General features: G+C 37.7%; 1 protein-coding gene and 1 long non-coding RNA gene across 2 annotated transcripts in view; one reads left to right on the forward strand and one right to left on the reverse strand.

The window, feature by feature from the left end:
* LOC128219919 (protein FAM43A-like) overlaps positions 1-17945 on the reverse strand; it is a 36966-nt gene extending 19021 nt beyond the window's left edge. Inside the window, exons 1-3 of the mRNA XM_052928093.1 lie at positions 17428-17945; positions 1716-1831; positions 300-555 (exon numbers count right to left, since the gene is read on the reverse strand). Coding sequence (XP_052784053.1) covers positions 300-555; positions 1716-1775 — 316 coding nt within the window. The 5' untranslated portion in view covers positions 1776-1831; positions 17428-17945. The remainder of the gene's footprint in view (positions 1-299; positions 556-1715; positions 1832-17427) is intronic.
* A 98-nt stretch (positions 17946-18043) lies between these two features.
* On the forward strand, positions 18044-19365 carry LOC128219601 (uncharacterized). Its single transcript, XR_008258593.1, has 3 exons — positions 18044-18111; positions 18599-18753; positions 19103-19365. It is a non-coding gene; the product is annotated as an uncharacterized LOC128219601 (long non-coding RNA).
* The last annotated feature ends 349 nt before the right edge of the window (positions 19366-19714 follow it).

The following is a 19714-nucleotide window of genomic DNA, read 5'->3' on the forward strand; positions in this document are numbered from 1 at the left end:
TTTTTGAGGCCTTTCTCCTTAAATACGTGCTTTATAAGCCATTAAACTAGACCAACGGAAAGCTTTCCGCGTAACGTTTTGGAAAGCGCGCTCGCTTCTCAACAAGGTGTCCTGGATTCGATTCCTGGCGTGTGAATAGTTAAATTTGGGTTTTAAGTCACTACGCCGTACAAGTGGGGCTCCTCCGAGTACTCAGTTTCCAAACAACACACGATTACAGTCTCCCGATAAATCGTGCCATATAATGTTGTAAAAACTTATTAAGATCACACAAAAAATCAATCACAAAATAAACTCACCTTCGTGTCTGTAGACCCAAACGAAGAGTTTTGGGTACGCGGGATGCGCTATACAGTAGGATATCCGGTGCGCGCGGTACTCCGTGAGGCCCTGCTCGCGCGTCTCCGCCTTCAGTCCGCAAGTAGTGAGAGTGAGGCGCATGTCTAGCCCGGGGTTGGTGGAGCGGAGGTAGTTGTTCCATATAACACCCACGGGCTTGTCCACACACCCCTCCCCCTTCATCATCGCCGTCTGCACGTTACCGAGGTACTTGACCTGTAGTGATGGAGGAGTAAATCATCATCATCATCATCATCATCATCATCATCATCATCATCATCATCATCATCATCATCATCATCATCATCATCATCATCAACAACAACAACAACCACGGCGACGACGACGACAACAACAACAATAACAACAACAAATATGTATGTACAGATGTTCCATTAACAACAACAGTAGCAGTAACAACAACAACAACAACAACAACAACATATACAACATATACAAAAACAACAACTCTAAACCTATAGATATTCTTTCAAGTAAAAAAAGTCAAAAAGTTGGTTTCTTGTGCGGACTACCCCTATCCTTCCCCACCAAATATGCACTCACCCAGAACATCTGTAGAAGATTATGCGGTTACATAGCTTAAAGTAATTTACCAATTTTGATGCGCATATTAAGTGTATTGGAAAGTCTCTGTGCTGGAACGTCAACATAATTTAAATAACTATTACGTATGCATCATGGAACAGTCATATTATTAAGTGCTCGTGCCAGGCCGTAAACAAGCGGTCGTAAAAGCTGTTAACAACAGACCAATCCAAACACTCACTTAAACATGCAATAAATAAGAACAATGATGGCACTGTCCTATGACCTTGAACATACAGGATGATTCTGTCAAAATACAAAGGAGAATTCGTCGCTATCTTGTGGATGTATATAACAGATTGCGATAACAAACGTTAAGATTAAACTACTACTAGTACTAGTATGAGTTTTCTACAAAATAAATTTTGAATTAAAATAATATGTAATTTTCAGGGTTTTGGCCAACACTGTCCCTGAAACGATATGTTACTGCCTGGTAGAATTAGATTAATGCGCTTACAAACAAAATAGAGCGCCACAAGCGGCTGCTTACGCTCATCCGATTTTTCCAGTCGATCAAGAGACAAAATCTAAAAGTTACTGAAGCCAGAGTTATTGAACTTGCACACACGTGCTTATTGTTATTGGTGACACATGTACTAAGTTCCATGTCAATCTGCTGGACAGATTTCGAGCTATTTGCCAAGGTTATGAAAAATGTAGTGCTTGTACGACGACGGTGCGAACGGCGACGACAACAAGGATATGTCAGCATCTCTTATCTAAATACTGGAGAGATAAAAATGACGTAACGACCGGAAGAGACGTACCTTGTAGATGGGGTCATGGTCGGTGATGACCAGACTTTTCTTTTTCTTAAAGATGCTCATGGCGCTCACGGGCGCCTCTGTTTACATCCGGGCCGCCAGATCCGGCCGAGGGCTAACTGCAACCAAAGATGACACATAGATATTATAGATGTTTATATATAATAGATATTAATTAAAAATCACATTTATATGAAAAGGATTTAGTAGTTTTATATTTATACAAAACATACTTTTGCATTTTTTTATCTACCCTTTATTGTGCCCCCTTAAAAATCATTTTTCATTAACCAATATTGTGCCCCCTTTAAAGTTGATCTTTTGCATCAACCTATATTGTGCCCCCTTTAAAGTTGATCTTTTGCATCAACCTATATTGTGCCCCCTTTAAAGTTGATCTTTTGCATCAACCAATAGTGTGCCCCCTTTAAAGTTGATTTTTTGCATCAACCAATAGTGTGCCCCCTTTAAAGTTGATCTTTTGCATCAACCTATAGTGTGCCCCCTTTAAAGTTGATCTTTTGCATCAACCTATAGTGTGCCCCCTTTAAAGTTGATCTTTTGCATCAACCAATATTGTGCCCCCTTTAAAGTTGATCTTTTGCATCAACCTATAGTGTGCCCCCTTTAAAGTTGATCTTTTGCATCAACCTATAGTGTGCCCCCTTTAAAGTTGATCTTTTGCATCAACCAATATTGTGCCCCCTTTAAAGTTGATCTTTTGCATCAACCAATATTGTGCCCCCTTTAAAGTTGATCTTTTGCATCAGCCAATATTGTGCCCCCTTTAAAGTTGATCTTTTGCATCAGCCAATATTGTGCCCCCTTTAAAGTTGATCTTTTGAATCAACATATATTGTGCCCCTATTTAAGAGCAGGTAACTTTATGTATCTGTACACGATATTTGCTGACCTTGAGGATATCAGCGTTGCTGATCTTTAGGATATCAGCGTATGTTTTTGAAAGAAGTGCAAACAAAACAAAATCATTTGACCTCGCAACTAAACCCTGGTTATTTTTATTATAGAATATCAGTTAATTACAGATATTTGGTCACCATATATATAGCTGATGTCTGACAGCACAGCGAAGCAGAACGGTCATACAAATCACCTGTCAGCATTCCTAGTTGCAGCAAAAACATACTGGCGTAAACGCAGTAATAGAAATAGAAATTGACCGTTCAGTGGTATTATAGTATGATGTACATCCACTATAATAATATACCAAGGTAAATGAGGTGGGAAGATACCTTAGCATTTGCAAAAATGCAATGAAGGTCCGCCTGGATAGGTATCGCCTGAATATTTACATATTATATTTATGAAATTTCCTCTGTCGAGAGGGGTTCCATGACTGTGTGGAGGGGTCGGGGGTTCCATGTCTATCCGGGGGGGGGGGGGCATGTCTTTCTGAAGGAGGGTGCCATTTCTGTCTGGAGGGGATGTCATGTCTGTCTGGAGTGGGGGGGCATGTCTGTCTGGAGTGGGGGGGGGGGGGGCATATCTGTCAATGCACGATATTGATACATTCGATTTCAGTTCAGATGGAATTTTATTCGGATCAAATTAAGCTACGTATAACATCCACAACATTCGTGAGTGAAATATATATTTGAGAAGATAGGGGAGTATATATTGGTTGGTTTTAGTTTTTAGACACAGAAAAGACAATGCCTCATAAATATAATTTAACCACCTGAGTATTCTATAAATATGGAAGAGCCCCGTCATAAATTCAACCGCAAATATTCCCTCAACCTGGATTTCTCCAGAACAAACAGGTCTGAAGCATAGGTGGCAGAATCATATATGCACATACGGTCTAACCCCGATGGCTCGGACTCGCTTGGCTCGATTTTCTCGTTGGCTCGAACTGTATGCAAAGGACCGATTTTATTTTTCTGAATGTAAGCATTACAACTAAGACTCATAATTTGAAGACACATTAAAACTTTTCATTGGAGAAATCCAATTGTTTTCAAGATGATTTCATTGCTTTATTCTAAAAGAAGAAACAAACATAATAATATTGCCACCTATATAAGAGATCCATATAGAAAAGGAAATTACATATTAAACAACACTGTATGATTTTTTTCCTTGCATAATATATTCATAATGTGATGAAATATTATATTATAATATTTGTTCTCTTGTTTTTTATATTGATGAACTCATGCATTACTTAATAGTTAAGTATTATTTTGTTGATATGTCATATGTAACAGCTCACACTCGTGTATTGCTTAATGTTTTTATCTATTTTCTATCTACTTGTTCATCTTTATGATGAGAAACCAGAATGGTTTAAGTCGAATAAACTCTATTTTGTTCACGATGTTAGTTAATACGAGCCCTGGACTGTTTTACGATCTCCCACTAATACTGCCACCTATGGGTTGACATAATACGGGCCCTGCACATCTCCCACTGATACTGCCACCTATGGGTTGACATAATACGGGCCCTGCACATCTCCCACTGATACTGCCACCTATGGGTTGACATAATACGGGCCCTGCACATCCCCCACTGATAACTGCCACCTATGGGTTGACATAATACGGGCCCTGCACATCTCCCACTGATACTGCCACCTATGGGTTGACATAATACGGGCCCTGCACATCTCCCACTGATACTGCCACCTATGGGTTGACATAATACGGGCCCTGCACATCTCCCACTAATACTGCCACCTATGGGTTGACATAATACGGGCCCTGCACATCTCCCACTGATACTGCCACCTATGGGTTGACATAATACGGGCCCTGCACATCCCCCACTGATAACTGCCACCTATGGGCTGACATAATTGATTTACACCACTTATCTCTAGAACAAACATTATGGATGCTCTTTAAGTGTTTAATATACAGCTCCTTGTTGACAATTTCACAATGAAAATATTTGTTTATCAACCTGGTACGTTCCAGTTTTGTTTATTCTATGTATTTTTAAAACCCACACTAGTGGTAAGTCAATGGTCACATAATACATCCAGAAATGAGATCGCATCCTTACGAGTGAGTTAAATATATCATATTTATTGTGATATGTTTGTTGTCTTTCTTTTTCGTCTTGTATAAACAACGTACGTATGGGAGACTGCCAGCAGGCTGTATACTATTTGGAAAATAAAATCAGATTGCTCAGGGAATCGCTGATATTCTTTTTTGTAAAATGCATTTTTTTTGTATGACGAAATAAAATATGGCCAATCAGTAGGGGTGTTAAACCTAAGATTTTGATGGCTGAAACCCTTCAACAAATGTTGACATATGTTCAATTGTTGTCTTTGAAGTCCACGATTTTGAACGGCTTAAGTACGCGATTCGACAATAAGCTTAAAATAAAAGTTATCCCAATGTTTGTGTATGATTCCTTGTGGGCGTGAGGTTTTTCTGTCAGTTTATTTACTTCTTTTAGACTACCAATGTTGGTTCGCACTACCAAACCCGAATACTTTTTTATACTGATAGTGTATTTATTTCAGCAATTTCGGTATCAAAGTGTAAAATAGTTATACTAGCAGTGTTTTCAGATGCATTACCGGAAAAAACAATTCAGTGCCAACACATGAGCGGGTCCCTTTAAAGAACCTATAAAAATGCGATACATAAGTTGCCTGTAAAGCAGAACACATGGTCGTCAAACTATGGACCAATTGATAAACAATCTGATGTTAATATTTGCCATACTAAATTAACTATGTCAGGAAGCATAATTCATGAAATTGACAGGAGTGGTCCAACTTTTTTATCTGTCATGATTGTATGAATCATAGTTTATACTAAATTAGTTAAGCTTGAATTGTGAAAGACAGCTGAAAGATGATATGAACCGAGAATTCCGTTTCCTAGGTAGAAATCCGAGCTGGCGTCCGTTTTAAAGGCCATGAGAAAGTATCATTGTTGGGGATTGGACCCACGACCTCTTAGTTGAGAAGCCGACACTTATACAATTAAACCACTCATCAACATTGTGGATATGTGACTAATTCGTGTGGATTAAGACGATACGAATCACAGTTTCTTATTAGTTTGTATTAAATTGTATATCTGTGTATGAACTTTTACGTAGAACACTGACATATGTAAGTATATATATTCCTGTTTGTGTATTTGTTATTTTCATATAGAGGTTAAATAAACGTAAACGTACACATATATAAAATATTTCTTGAAATGACGAAACAACATTATTTATGAAAACTGTAGCCCATACACCTCAAGTAATCCTTGTAACGTTAAAACGCTTAAAAATGACGATAACGTCGGTTACGCTAATATACGCCAATATCGTAAGCAACGTCAGATAAGAGTTTGCCGCCGGTGGGGTCGTCCGACCGCCCCTGAAACTCAAAGCGACTCCGGGGTCATCGGACAGAGGTTACTGCGTGCCGGGCAATATACAACCCATTGAACTGTACAGAAATATGCGAGTGTGCAATATTAGTGTGTCTAGAATGTCGTAAAACTATCGTAAACGAAACGAAAAGACAAGATGTAATGTCATGCCTTGATTAATGATTACTGCTTTGTTATCGCTTGTTTGAGGGGTTTATTGCAAAACACTACAGTTGTCATGTTAGATTAATGCGCTCATTTGTGCAGTACACGTAATTTCCTGCCGAAGTCTGCAGCTGGACTGTCTTTCTAATCATTTTTGCGCCGAAATCCATCTTTACTTTTTAAAGAAAAAATGATTTTTTCATCAATAATATGACGTTATTGGAATCTAGACATTACTGATGTTGATGTAATTGTCAATATGGCAAAACCATCCCTGTGCTCTTAATTTAGATCTTGGAATAAGAATTATTAATGTTTTTAAATTAATATTGAAAAATCCCTTTCCGTGGCAACGTTCCCTTTCTTTGTCAAACTTCACCCTTATGTTAAATTAATATTTGAAATTCCCTTTTTATGGCAAATCCCCCCACCCCCTTGAACCCCTTGAAATTCCCTTTCTATGGCAAATCCCCCCCCACCGCCTCGGCCATATTCCCCTAAAGCTGATCGACAGAAGGTAATTACAGCAGTTAACATATTAAGTACTCTCGTTTACCCGATGTTGCGCGAAAGTGTGGTCTTGTGTTGTGGGGGAAACCGGAGTACCCGGGGAAAACCCACTTGTCTGGCTTGGTGACCACAAACCAAACTAACATGCGCTCAGGCCGGGAATCGAACCCGAGTCGCCTTGGTGAACAGCGAGTTTGTTTGTTTCCGGTTTCATGCCACAAAACATAGGGAAGACAAGTCGGAAAATCTTTTTTGATAAAGCAAATTGTTTCTTGAGATGTTTCTATTAAACTAGAAACTACATTAAACTAAAATAAATGCTTATTAATAAGAGCATATATGCAACCAGCATAAGCATCACTGGTGTTTGTTAAAAGCCAAAACCATTATAAGACTGCGAGTGATATATTTGCGACATTGCAAGGACTAATATAATTCGTGAGCCAGTCCTTAAAATTAACCCAAACATCCCGCGATAAATCACATTAACACCTTGTAATTTTATTAATGTGACAGACCTTGAATAATTCTGGATCCCGCGTCGTCCATTATCAACATCAAAACAAAACTCAGAACTTGGCCAGGTATTATGAATGAACGCTCTCGACTTCTCACTTTCAATCAATCGACATTAACGCCAAAGGCTCATCTAATATGCATTTGTGGATGCATGCCGCTGACTTTTGTGGCGTATGCGATATAAGCGCATCGACGTGACAGGAGGTCGATTTCCGGCCTGGGCGTATACGAGTTTGCATCGTTGGTCGATGGTCACCATGTGACCAACCCGTGGTCTAGCTTTAAAACACATGACCGTCAAACAATGGATCGCAGGTTCGATATCCCAAATGTGCATGGCGTCTTACATGACTGGAGTTAAACGGGGTCCCATGTGGCAGTGCTATACACTGATGTAAGTTAAAGAACTAGCTCTAAATAATGGTTAAAGTGTGTCATGTACATAACCATTGATTGTGTGTGTAAGTGCAGACTTACACTCTTTTAGTGGTCTATATTATGTTGTGTAAACTACCCACGAACTGGGTCAGCCACTGTCTATATTAATCGATTTCCCTAATAACAATCAATAACGGATCACTGCTGATTTACTAAGAAATACTTCTTACTCTTTGGACGAAGTATAATGTTGACCACTAACAATGTTTACATTCTGTCCGTGCATCGCTATGCTCCCCATGCTAAAATCTTACTGGGATCGACGCACATTAATAGCCCGGCGTCCTTGTAAAATAAACTCTTACAAAACATAACTTCTTATTTACAAAGCTCTTGGTTTCGAAATATTTGTTACATAAAAACATCTTATTAAAATAACTAATGACCTCATGTATATATATATCGCAAGTGTACGAACGCAGATGGCAGTGGCGTACCTAGCGTGACGCAAATACTCGAGCGCATACTATTAAAAAAAACTGAAAAAATAACAAACGTTTCAATTGCGAAATTTGATGTAAAACCCCACCCCTTAACCGGGTTAGGCACAGTGGTACCCATTATAGTCGAATTTATGACAATGGAACGTTTCAATTTTCATGATAAATGTTTCATCTTTGTTTGAATTTTACATGTATAATATATTAGCGTTTTTAAAGCACAAAAAGTCATGAAATATTGGCCAAATTGTACCTTCAAAATATTAATTCCCAGGAGAGGATTCCCGAAACACCCAACAAACTGGTTGCGAGTACATGCGAGTACATGCTCTAGGTAACGGCCCTGGATGGCGATAGCACAATTGCATGTTTAGTGTTGTGTATAAATCAAACAGCAGAGGGAACATTCACCATGGATTCAACCGAGCTGTCAAACGCCTTTTTCGTATGTTTATTTACGGTCGTCAGAGTTTTTGTCTGCGGTTTTCATTCTTGTCATCATCACCATCAGCCCCATATATAGACATGCAACCACAGAAAACCGCATTCGGAACTCCTCGGCCATTTTTTTCAAAAACAACCTCGGATGTATGCAGGTACATCAGTTGAAGTAGTTCGTAAAATTTTGAATTATATCATTAATTAAATGTAGTGTTTTAGAGTTGTATTTATTGATCTAAAGTTTAAATTGATTGCCATTGAATTGTTTTTTTGCAAACATATTTAAGAATCCCAAGAGTAATGTCACAAAGTTTAACTGCTAAATAAAATTAATACGCGATCTACTTGCAGCGGACTTAAACGTACCACTTTTTGAGTATGTAAACCGTCCAAATACATCCGAGGTTGTTTTCGATAAAATGGCCGAGGAGCTCCGAATGAGAAAACCGGTGACATCCGGAAATGTGGTCTGTTTGACTAAGTACTCAATTAATGATTCACAAATGAATATGCTTAAGGTGCACATATATGTGTGTTTGCTTTAACTATGAATACAAATGTTTATGTAAAACTATGGTTTGAAAACTGTTCATAACAAGTGACATTTGTACGGTATATCATATGTTTATGTCACACATCACTAAACATAGGTTACAGCCTACTAAAAGCTATTTTTATTCATCCTGGTATCTATGAAATTGTCCAGTATATTCCTCATTACTTCAAAGGTGGTGTAAAGAGTTAATTTGCTCGCGCCTATTGGCTGCATTTTGGCTTGACCACTGGCACCGGATTTTCAAACTTAAATTATTGTGTGTGTTTTTAAATCTTAAAATTCCAAGCTAAAAATTAAAATGCCAAAAATGTGAAAAAAAATGATTTTTTTTTTCATAAATATGCAAATAATTTGAGTTTTCAAAAACCGGTGCCAGTGGGCTTGACCCCATATCATTCCCCTTTAAATACAGCTTAAATAGGAGTTTAGAAACCGAAAAGGGGTATTTTACCTTCATTATACAACGATGTAAAAAGTCAATGAGAATTATCTCACCTCTCAGACGTAGCTGTGTAACAACGATGGATGATTTCTAAAGCGTAAGATAATCGAGATAAGAGAAGAAAGGTGGATCAACCCGCTTAAATGGGGGCCAACCAGGCTCTGTGATCGTCACCTTGGAGCGGTTTCCCTGTATAACCCCCAGAAGAGACGCAGAGACCCAACTTAGACTACTAGTATATAGCCACGATTTAAGCTTGAGCGTTTATGGGAGGGTGCTGCACTATTTTTTTGCAGCGACCTGTCCTTTTTGAAATCTGGCTAGAACCGTTAAAGCATTATATTCGGTAAGTGTCAGAGCCGTTATACATTGAATTCCACTATTACTAACTTTGTGTGGGAGCCCGGGGAACCACGAAGGAAACCAACTTGCCCGGTGTGACGACCATAAACCTAACTCACATACGCCCGTACCAAGAATTAAACCCGAGGAATCAAATGCGTTTACCGGACAAACCATCAATACTATCGTCTCGTAAAACATCGCGAAAGTGATTAATGTCGTTTTTTAATAACTAAAAATCGTTTTAAAAGAAATAAGTATATACAAATGTATACACTCCTTGAAATATGACACCGCCTTTCAAGTATAACAATTAAAAATATCAGTCATGCACGATTATTTAAGAAATCATGCGGATGTCGTTTAACAATCCTTGCATAATTTGAAAAACCAGGGAAATCTGACTTCCAAGTATCACATTAGTATTCCATTTAGAATGCAAATACTTTTAATTGTGTATTGAATAATTAATGTTCGCCTAGGAAAAAGCAGATTACATGGCATCCAGTTCCCCCTACCCTACGCCTACCCCTCCCCTTACATAATTTATGGTAGTATGTCAGTGTCTTTTATATTGGGGAAAATGCGCCATTTTGATTGAAATAAAGAACAACAAGCTTGGCTGGAAAATATAAGAAAGCTATAAAAAGAATGAGAACGTAAAATATGGTTTATATCTTTAAGAATACACCAACTATGCCAACCAAAAGTGATATGAGGGTCCGGTCCCTTGGCCTAAAAATATATTTGGTTTGGGTTACCCGCCCCTACCCTACCGTTGTTATAGTCCGTTAGTAAAAAAAAAAAAAAAAAAAAATATTTTGAAAGTGTGTTTTAATATGTACTTTTAAAACTTTAATGCTTGATACAGAACATACCTTTAACACCATTCTCCAATGAAGAAAATAACGTTCTTATATAAATCCTAACGAAAAATAAAAATAAAAGCCTACCTATTCTACCTGTTTTTGAAAAGTATGTGACCATAACCAAAAAATATATTTTTGGCCCTATCAAAAATATATAATCAATAAAAAAAATAATAAAAAATTAGGAGTATTATTTTTTCAAAATAAGCATGTTAAGCACTGGCCATATTGTAGTCCAAAATTGGTTAGAGCACTGAAATCACATAATGAGAAGCACTGCATTTCTTTTGTATGAAAACGAGGGGGATGCTTTTTGAACAACAGCCGTTAATGTGCAAACATTGTATCGTATTGAAGACCTATCTTTACCGATAAAATGTCAAGGACGTAAAACAGCACTACCCACCACCCCCAACCCCCCACCCCCACCCTGCGTAAGTGCGAACATTATAATGGATTTAAGAAAAGAACAACTTATTTACGGGCAAATGTAAGTGCTGCTAGTAAAAACGGCAAGTAGGGCTAGGATTGTTTTCAAATCTCGACCGTGAAACTGCGAATGTATTACCATGTTGCACAGCACAACACTTAACTTTATCAGAAACGAGTGTTGTATTTCCGCGGACAGGGGTTTGTAATGTGGGAAGGATGTCGTACACGGCCGCTACAGGCGGCAACACACCTCCCGGCCTTTTAAGGTGTGCGCCCGACACGTGTAGGTCGCAACGGAACAGGCAAACTGTATTACTCCGCAACCACACTTTACAATGTAAAAGGAGGAAGACATTGCCCCGGCCAAAAACCGACACAGAGAAAACCGCAATAATGTTCATAAAACGCTGTATCATTGCTATTATTGTTGAACAGAATGGTTGATGTTGTAGTATTTGTTGTTGTTATAGTTGTTTATGTTGTTATTGCTGCTGCAGTTGAGGTTGTTAATGCTGTTGTTCAGGTCGTTGATGATGTGTTGTCGTCGTTGGTTTTTCTTGCTGCTGCTGCTTCTGCTGCTTCTGCTGTTGTTGTTGTTGATGATGTTGTTAACGTTTCAGAAGTCCAGGACCTTGTGTTCATTGTTGTTGTTGTAGTTGTTTTGTTGGTGCTGTTGTTTCGGAGATCCAGGACCTTGTTTTCGAGAGTTTTCTCGTTTGTGGCGTGAATATCGCAGGAAAACCTGGACAAACAAGCTTGACACACCAAGGGCTGTAACAGGAGTCGTCAACACTGACAAATGAAGTAAACTAGAAAATGAGACGGGTTATTTTTTTCGCGAAGAAGTATACATCTAATATCTGATGATATTCTTTACATATATCTATAGCGGCTAGCCTATATAGGTGAAGTGATGGCTATAAAAATACATCGTTTAATATCTAGGTAACAATAACTTCCTCGGTTCTTCCATACATCTTCATTATTTGCCTAGAAAAACACGTAACAATCTGTGTTTCACTTCCGGTTTCAACGTAAATGTCTGCGTTGCAGACGAAAAAACCTCACCGTTATTTTTAATCTCTGTAATGGATATTATTTGTAATGATTTAATATTTCTGTAATGTAACACTGATTTATTCCAGGCGTCTGGTAAACACATTATTTCTCTCCGGAATTGAATATCATTTACTTCAGCCCGGGATTTATTTTTGCGATAAACATTCATTTGCATGAATACACTAGCTGACAATGATAAATAAACGCCGCAATTTCTATCAAAATGATTTCATCTCTGACAAACATATCATCATTTATAGTTTCATACTTTGAGTACGTCATGCGACATTATTATCAAAACGCTATTACATTCTATGGGGCGGGCCCTATTTGTGTAGGTTGGGGTATCAGTTTCGAAGAGGGAAAGGTATATTGAGATACAGTGATTTTTCTTGGTGCAATTTTCTACCATCTAAAGACTGTTTATTCCTTGTTAAAAGATGTTCATTCCCCCCTCCCCCCCCCCAAAAAAAAAAACCCCACAATAACAATACATTTTCCTAACTCAATAAATTGTTAGGTACAGATCTGATGATGTTAATAAATAAAAAAACGCAATTTATCTCTTAAAAAAGTAAGATAATCACGATAAAATCAGCTCTTCAATAGTAAAATGTATGCAGAAAAAAGCAAAACACATTTATATTGGCTCTGATAATGCTGTTTTGGACTTATTTTTGTACTTTTTACAATGTCGAAAAAAAATCCCAATTTGGAAGGCGCAGGCGGTAAAAATAATTCCAATCAACACTTGCAAACTAGTATACGATGCGAGTAAAATTGTGAACTTGACAAGTACCATGGGCATAGGGTCACTAGAGTCGACAATCTGTTATCAAAAATGCAAATAAATCTGGCGACGACTGTATGATACCGCAATGATGTCAATATAAGGTCAAGCATAAAAGACGAGGGTACATACCACGATACATCAATCCAGACGACCTAGCCTCACGAGTCCCGTTAAGGAGGACAGCAGTAGAGATATTGATTCAAACGCCCAAACAAGTGTGGTGAATGAGGGGTATCACTTCTTCTTCTTCTTCTTCTTCTTCTTCTTCTTCTTCTTCTTCTTCTTCTTCTTCTTCTTCTTCTTCTTCTTCTTCTTCTTCTTCTCCTCCTCCTCCTCCTCTCCTCGTCCCCATCCTCCTCCTTCTTTAATATACTTCCCTTCAACCACGAGGAGAATAACAGTCAAGAACAACAACAACAACAACAACAACAACCGTGCTGTGTTGAGCCATCTCGTTGGAAGTGTTGTACGTTGACGGTAACATGTACTGCACGAGCATTTAGCCTTATGCAACGTTATGATGTAGATGTGATGGAGCACGACAGTTCACGGGAAAAAACACACAGTGAATGTGATGTTAACTACCATGACGCAATGAATTTCTAAATTATTTCAAGACTACGTTCTGTATAAGTGCTTCTTTTTATTGCGTATGTTTTAAGTATGTCTCTGAACATCTTGCGTCGCGAAACACGTGCACAAATGTCGTCTGCTGCTTCCAGCACGTGCCTCCTTCCGCACGGGTAACAACCTTCATGGGTTGAACCTGACACCGTTTTCACCACGAGGATCGAGAAATTGTCGGCCAATTTCCACCTTTTCCAGAAAAAACGTTGCCACATTCTAAGCACTTAGCAGCCCGTCTTGGTTACGTCTATGAAAACCAACTATCCTGCCATTATCCATTGTGGCACCGGCAACAGTGAGAGAGGTTCACTCCTGTTTGGTTGAGGCAATGTGCACAGACAGGATGTAGTCAACTGGGTGATATTAAGACCTAGAGTACTGGTTCTTCAATGCCCGCCAGTTTTTTTTTTTTTAAACTGACACAGGATACACAGTTAACTTTACTTCCGGGGGGGGGGCGCTCTCGCAAGATGCCGAGAGTATTTTTATCGGCAGATTTTGTCGAAATTTGGTCGAACCTGCGACCCTGAGTTGCCCGGGAAGTATGTTACCACCGAACCAATGGAAATTTCTTAAACCTCCGAACCAATGGAAATTTCTCAAACCTCCGAACCAATGGAAATTTCTTAAACCTCCAAAAATTTCACAAACCTTTGCTCTTAAGAAAGGAAATTTCGCGACGTGTTCCTTTTTTCAAGGGACATTAAGATTTAAATATTAAAACACAGAAAATTTAGCTTAAATAAGATTCATTTCTTAACAAACAGAACGCACCTGTGTATTAATGTCCCATGATTAAAGCAAAACTAAGCAATTAAGACACCATTAAATGTAATGTTTCCCTTCAAAGAATAGCAAATGGTTTTCAGAAAGAGAACGTCCCAAAACAGAACACACCTACACGTATCGGCCTCTTGTGGTTCAGATTAAAAAGGGGGACCAGGGGATGTATTCAATAAAAACACTTAAGATTTAAAATTCATTAACAAAAACTTAGAATAAACTTAAGTTTTAAGAAAAGAATCATCGTGTTTTTTTTTATCGCTTCCAAATCTTGGCTTATAAAATGACAGGAATCACTCGGATAAGGCTAAGATATAGCGAAAAAACTTCGACTCAACTTGAATATAAGAGTAGAATCTAACCTCAATAGTAGAATCTGAGTGTTATGATTGGCTCTCACAAATAATTGACTAATAGAATGACAGGAAACATTTGGATAAGGTTAAGATTTTGAAAAAAAAAATTGAGTTAACTTAAATTTAAGAGCAGAATCAAAACTTTAGAAAAGAATCTCCGTGTTTTGATTCATGGCTCTTACAAATAATTGACCAATAGAATGAAAGGAATGACTAAGGATGAATGAATACTGGATGGACCTTATTTTACAGACGCATTATATATGCATGCCATACATGTCTGTTTCGAATTTGTCACATTACAATACAGTTAAAATACAGTAGTATATATGTATTCAAGCTCGTTCCCATATTTGGTGAACAAAGGTTACAGTGAAATGAATATTCTGATACAAAGTTTCACTAGCCTAAAGTTTGTATTACAACTATGGTGGATCGAACTAAACAATGTTTTGGGCTATGCACGGCCGTAAGCATGTGGAACGAATTAAATAAAAGTTAGCAGGGGTTTTGTTTGTTTAACTTAAAGGCGATAAAGATCTCGCTTAAAGCATATATAGCTATCGCGGGATCATGGTTGTATTTGAATGATATAACAAAACCTACTATGTATACAAGTACTTAATGATATTGATCTGCGGGCATTCATTCATTGATTGCTACTCTAGTGTGTTTCAGTTTGTTTTCTACTTATACAGAAGAACGCTTCAATTCAAACTAAGTTGTTAAATACTGGGTCAATCTGGTAACAGGCTAAACCCCCTTGAAACTGCATAACTGACCGGAACGGTAGGACAATGGAATTAGGTAAAGGGCCAAGCTGCTTAAGCTGCTACTCGAAGACGGTTTCGTTTTTTGGGGGCGGTTATTTTTCAAAATTTTACGTTTATCGACTCTGACGAATGCATCAAAAATAGATTCATAATTATCTAGTTTATTTCAGTCAGCCTATTTTCTTCACCCAGGTTTAAAACTAGTGTCAAAAGTAAACGATAGCATTTACGTAAAAAGTCCACTCTGATTTTATTGTATCCAGGTGCGTAGCTGCCTATACGCGAGTACGCGGCTGAACATATATATAATTCTGACTAAAAATATCAGACAAAGTTGCAGTATGCTTACTCGACTACATGGTCCTTATTAAAATATCCATTTTCCAGTACTTAAAAAGCATCTCAGCACGCCCACAATGCACCAGATTGCACTATGGTTTTAACAAAGATCCGAAGGGGGGCATGCCCCCGAATCCCTGTAGCACAATTATAATTCCACATGAATAGAGGGCTAGCTACGCCCCTGGTCTCATAAACTCAACTTGCATACACGTTCATGTGGTTGTAACTGCGCTGTATTTGAGGGTGTGGGGTATAAGGGAACCAAAAGGGGGATGAAAACCAACTTATGCATTATTCAGTTATGCAAACTCTCAAAATGGTTCAGATTTATTTTGTTTACGTATGCTACGGATTGATAATACAGGAGTATTCGGAAGCGAAGTAAGAAGGGGACTGTCTGGCTTTGGGATTTGGTCTTTGTAGCATCCACTAAACATGATCGTGAGAGAAGGGATCATCGGATGTATTTGCTATTGTTTTGATATTTAGAGTGAAAATATGATGGAATAATATTGAGGAATTATATTAAACGCGATATATCGTATGTTCTAAACTATGAACCACTGACCAATGGCAAATCTATGATCCTTATCTTGGTTAACGGTCTCACTATGTAAACTATGTGTGAACCTTCTCCAATTATGGTACGACTTTGTGTTGGTACGAAATTGCGTTGGTACCAATATGTTGGTACGATTTTTGTTCGTGGTGGTACGATATTTTCGTGTTGATACGTTTCCATGTTGGTACGACTTCGTATCAGTTCTCTTGTAATCATGAGAGTCTGTAGGTTCTAATGATCCACTAAACGTATGGCAGGGTTGATATCATCAAAACATGACAGTTCAATCCTTTTGTCCCTATAGTTATTTGTACTAATTGTCAGACTCAGCTGCCGAGAGTCAAGTTGGAACTACAGACACACCCAGACAGCTGTTGGGTCAATCTTTCAACTTCATTCCAGCATACATGTACGTGAACGGCTACATTCAACAGTTTTAGAAGTTTCAAATAGAATTTGCACTTTAATAAATACCGATTCATAAACTGCAGCTACTAGAGACCATTTTCTGGCCCGTGCATTGTTGTGTGTATAATTACGTCTACTGTTCGTTGGGTTATATTGTATGCAAGCATTATTTAAATTATTGTTACGTAAGAATTATGCAATGTCGCTAGTACAAAGCCTAGGGGATATTTATAAATGAGAAAGATAAGGTTTTCTAAAGTATTAAGCCTTAATTCATCGACTGTATGACAAGTTCAAACAGTAAAGTATTAACCATGAGAATGCGTGCTGTTTTAGGATAAACATTTTGGCAGAGGAAAAAAACTTCCTTCTTAAAATAATACAAAAACGTAGGGTTAGTAAGACAATCCTTAAAGCTAGATGCAATTAGCTATTTAGTGGTCCGTATATGGATAATAAAAATCAGATAATAATATCTAAACAATTTAATTGTAAATGTGTACCTGTTTATTCCCGTGTGAACGAACAGGCGAGCTACTGTGTCTCACCTGTCTATCCGATATGTCAAATATAGACTTGTAAACTAATTATCACCTAATTTTGTATATTCACTACATCACTTTTTCGATTGAACATGTACACAAATCTCTCTGGATTTTGTAAAATCCACACAAAGAAGCAAATATTTCAAATATTCAAAATTTGCCAATTATCCACGAAGTCAGATTGTGATCAAATTGTATACTATTTACGGTTCAACGATAGTATCGTATTTAGTAATATTTGTATATCCACTTTTAAAAACATCACAACACCTGTATTATAATTCCCTTTAAAGCACAGTAATGGCGGTATAAATCCAAGTTTAACCTTTGATGAGGGTCCGAATGTTTTTAAATAGCACTAAACTCAGGATATGTCTAAAGAAAATCCACTGTCACTTCACAAAATAGCCTTGCTCGATAATTTACCTGTATTTGGTTATAAATAAATCAACATTCAGGAAATAGCTTACCTTGTGTATCACATGACCAAATGATAAGCAATGATTGGTCGGAGTTGACAGGCTGTCGGATATGCTCTGCATTTATCGGCTATTATCATACCGGTGACAAGTTACCTGTCGTCTGGTTTCAGTTTTGCACAGCTAATGAAGACATGAATGGTACATGATGGAAAATGGATTGGTACGTTAGATTTACTTACAGAACCATATTCTTGTTTGATGTTGGTCTCCTCATTAAAAGAAATCAATCAAACTTGACCAAACATATTAAAGCCTAAAGTAAATTGAGGAAGAGTTAAATTAAAATTTTCTATGGCAACAGATCGATTGATTTAGATTTGATATTCCGAAACAATTTTAAGAAAAAAATCATCAAATTGATGTAATTGTAACTTTGTTGTCAATTAATTTAACCATTAATAGTTCGTATTTTTGGAATAAAAACGTTAAGAGCATTCTTTTAACTTGAGCGAATGCAGAAAACGTTTGTGATTCTTTGCCCGAGAAACATCTTCTCCGATAAGCGCGGGGTTTACTTTTACCGTACGGGAACCGTACCATACATTTTCATATGCCAAGTCTGCTCATCATGATAACATAGGTTATGATACTCCGGGGTGTTGAGGATGAGTCTGCAATAAGTAGCTAACGGGATTCGTCTTATATAGATTCTTCTTGCAATGGGATTGAGGACGAACTCCGATGCATTTTAAACAGGTGCTTGTCCAGGATTTGACGCTAGTGCGGACAGTAACTTTCGTCGTCGGATAACCCCGAAACCCTTTTTGCGATGTTTTATTTGTATGGTTTGAAATGGAAAAAGGTACTGTGGTTGCCGACAATGATTACATAGGTACATTGTTTTGTATACGTGCGATAAGCTACAATCCACCAGAATATGTTTAATTCGGACCTTCGGGCTTCAACTATTGTTGTACTTATATAACTAGTACCTCAATATGTATTGGTTATTGTTTATTTGGAGTTCGTTATGGAAAGTCATAATTCATAAAGACATAAGTTAAAGTATAATGCAATGTAATGGTTGAAATAGTTTTTTATTTACTGACAGAACCCACCCCATGTTCCTTCCTCTGTCATATACATGTATACGCGTAGCTTAAGAAACTGAAGCAAAATTGATACATGTATATAATTATGTTAATTTGTAGTTAACAGGGGCGGCGCCAGGATTGGATGTTAGAGTGGGCGTACCATATGGGAGTAACATTTTGACTTGCACCCATCTCTCAGCAGCGGGTGAGTTCGACAATGAACAAGTTCAAGTCTGCAATGGTGCATTTTGGGCGTATTTCATTATGTTCTCATGAATTGAAATAAAAAGTAAACGTTATAATTAGACGAGTTTAAACTTAAGACGAGTTAAGGGGGGTGCGGATGCCCCTCCCCCCACTCTGGAGCCGCAAGTGGTTAAATTTTGTCATTTCAGCATGCCTAGTTTTTTTATTTATTGTTTACCACTTTATTTGTTAAACTGAAATATTTATTAAGCTTAGATAAGATGTGATTGGAAGAAGTTTATTACTTTACCACATTTGAAGTTTTGATATTGTTTGTTTTGTTTTGATTTTTTTCTGTCTGAATAAAACGTCCAAAGGGCTCTTTCATGCATGACAACCACAGCAGCGTTGAGCATTGTTCTAATGAAATGTGTTGGAAACTGATTAAACATTTAAAGACTACTCCTAAAACTAACCTGCATGCATTGTTAAATGATAATTTATCAGACCAAAACAGATATCCTTGTCTAGTTCTGGCTTCCA

Source organism: Mya arenaria, chromosome 15 (assembly GCF_026914265.1).
Source record: "Mya arenaria isolate MELC-2E11 chromosome 15, ASM2691426v1".
In the NCBI taxonomy this organism is placed as follows: domain Eukaryota; kingdom Metazoa; phylum Mollusca; class Bivalvia; order Myida; family Myidae; genus Mya; species Mya arenaria.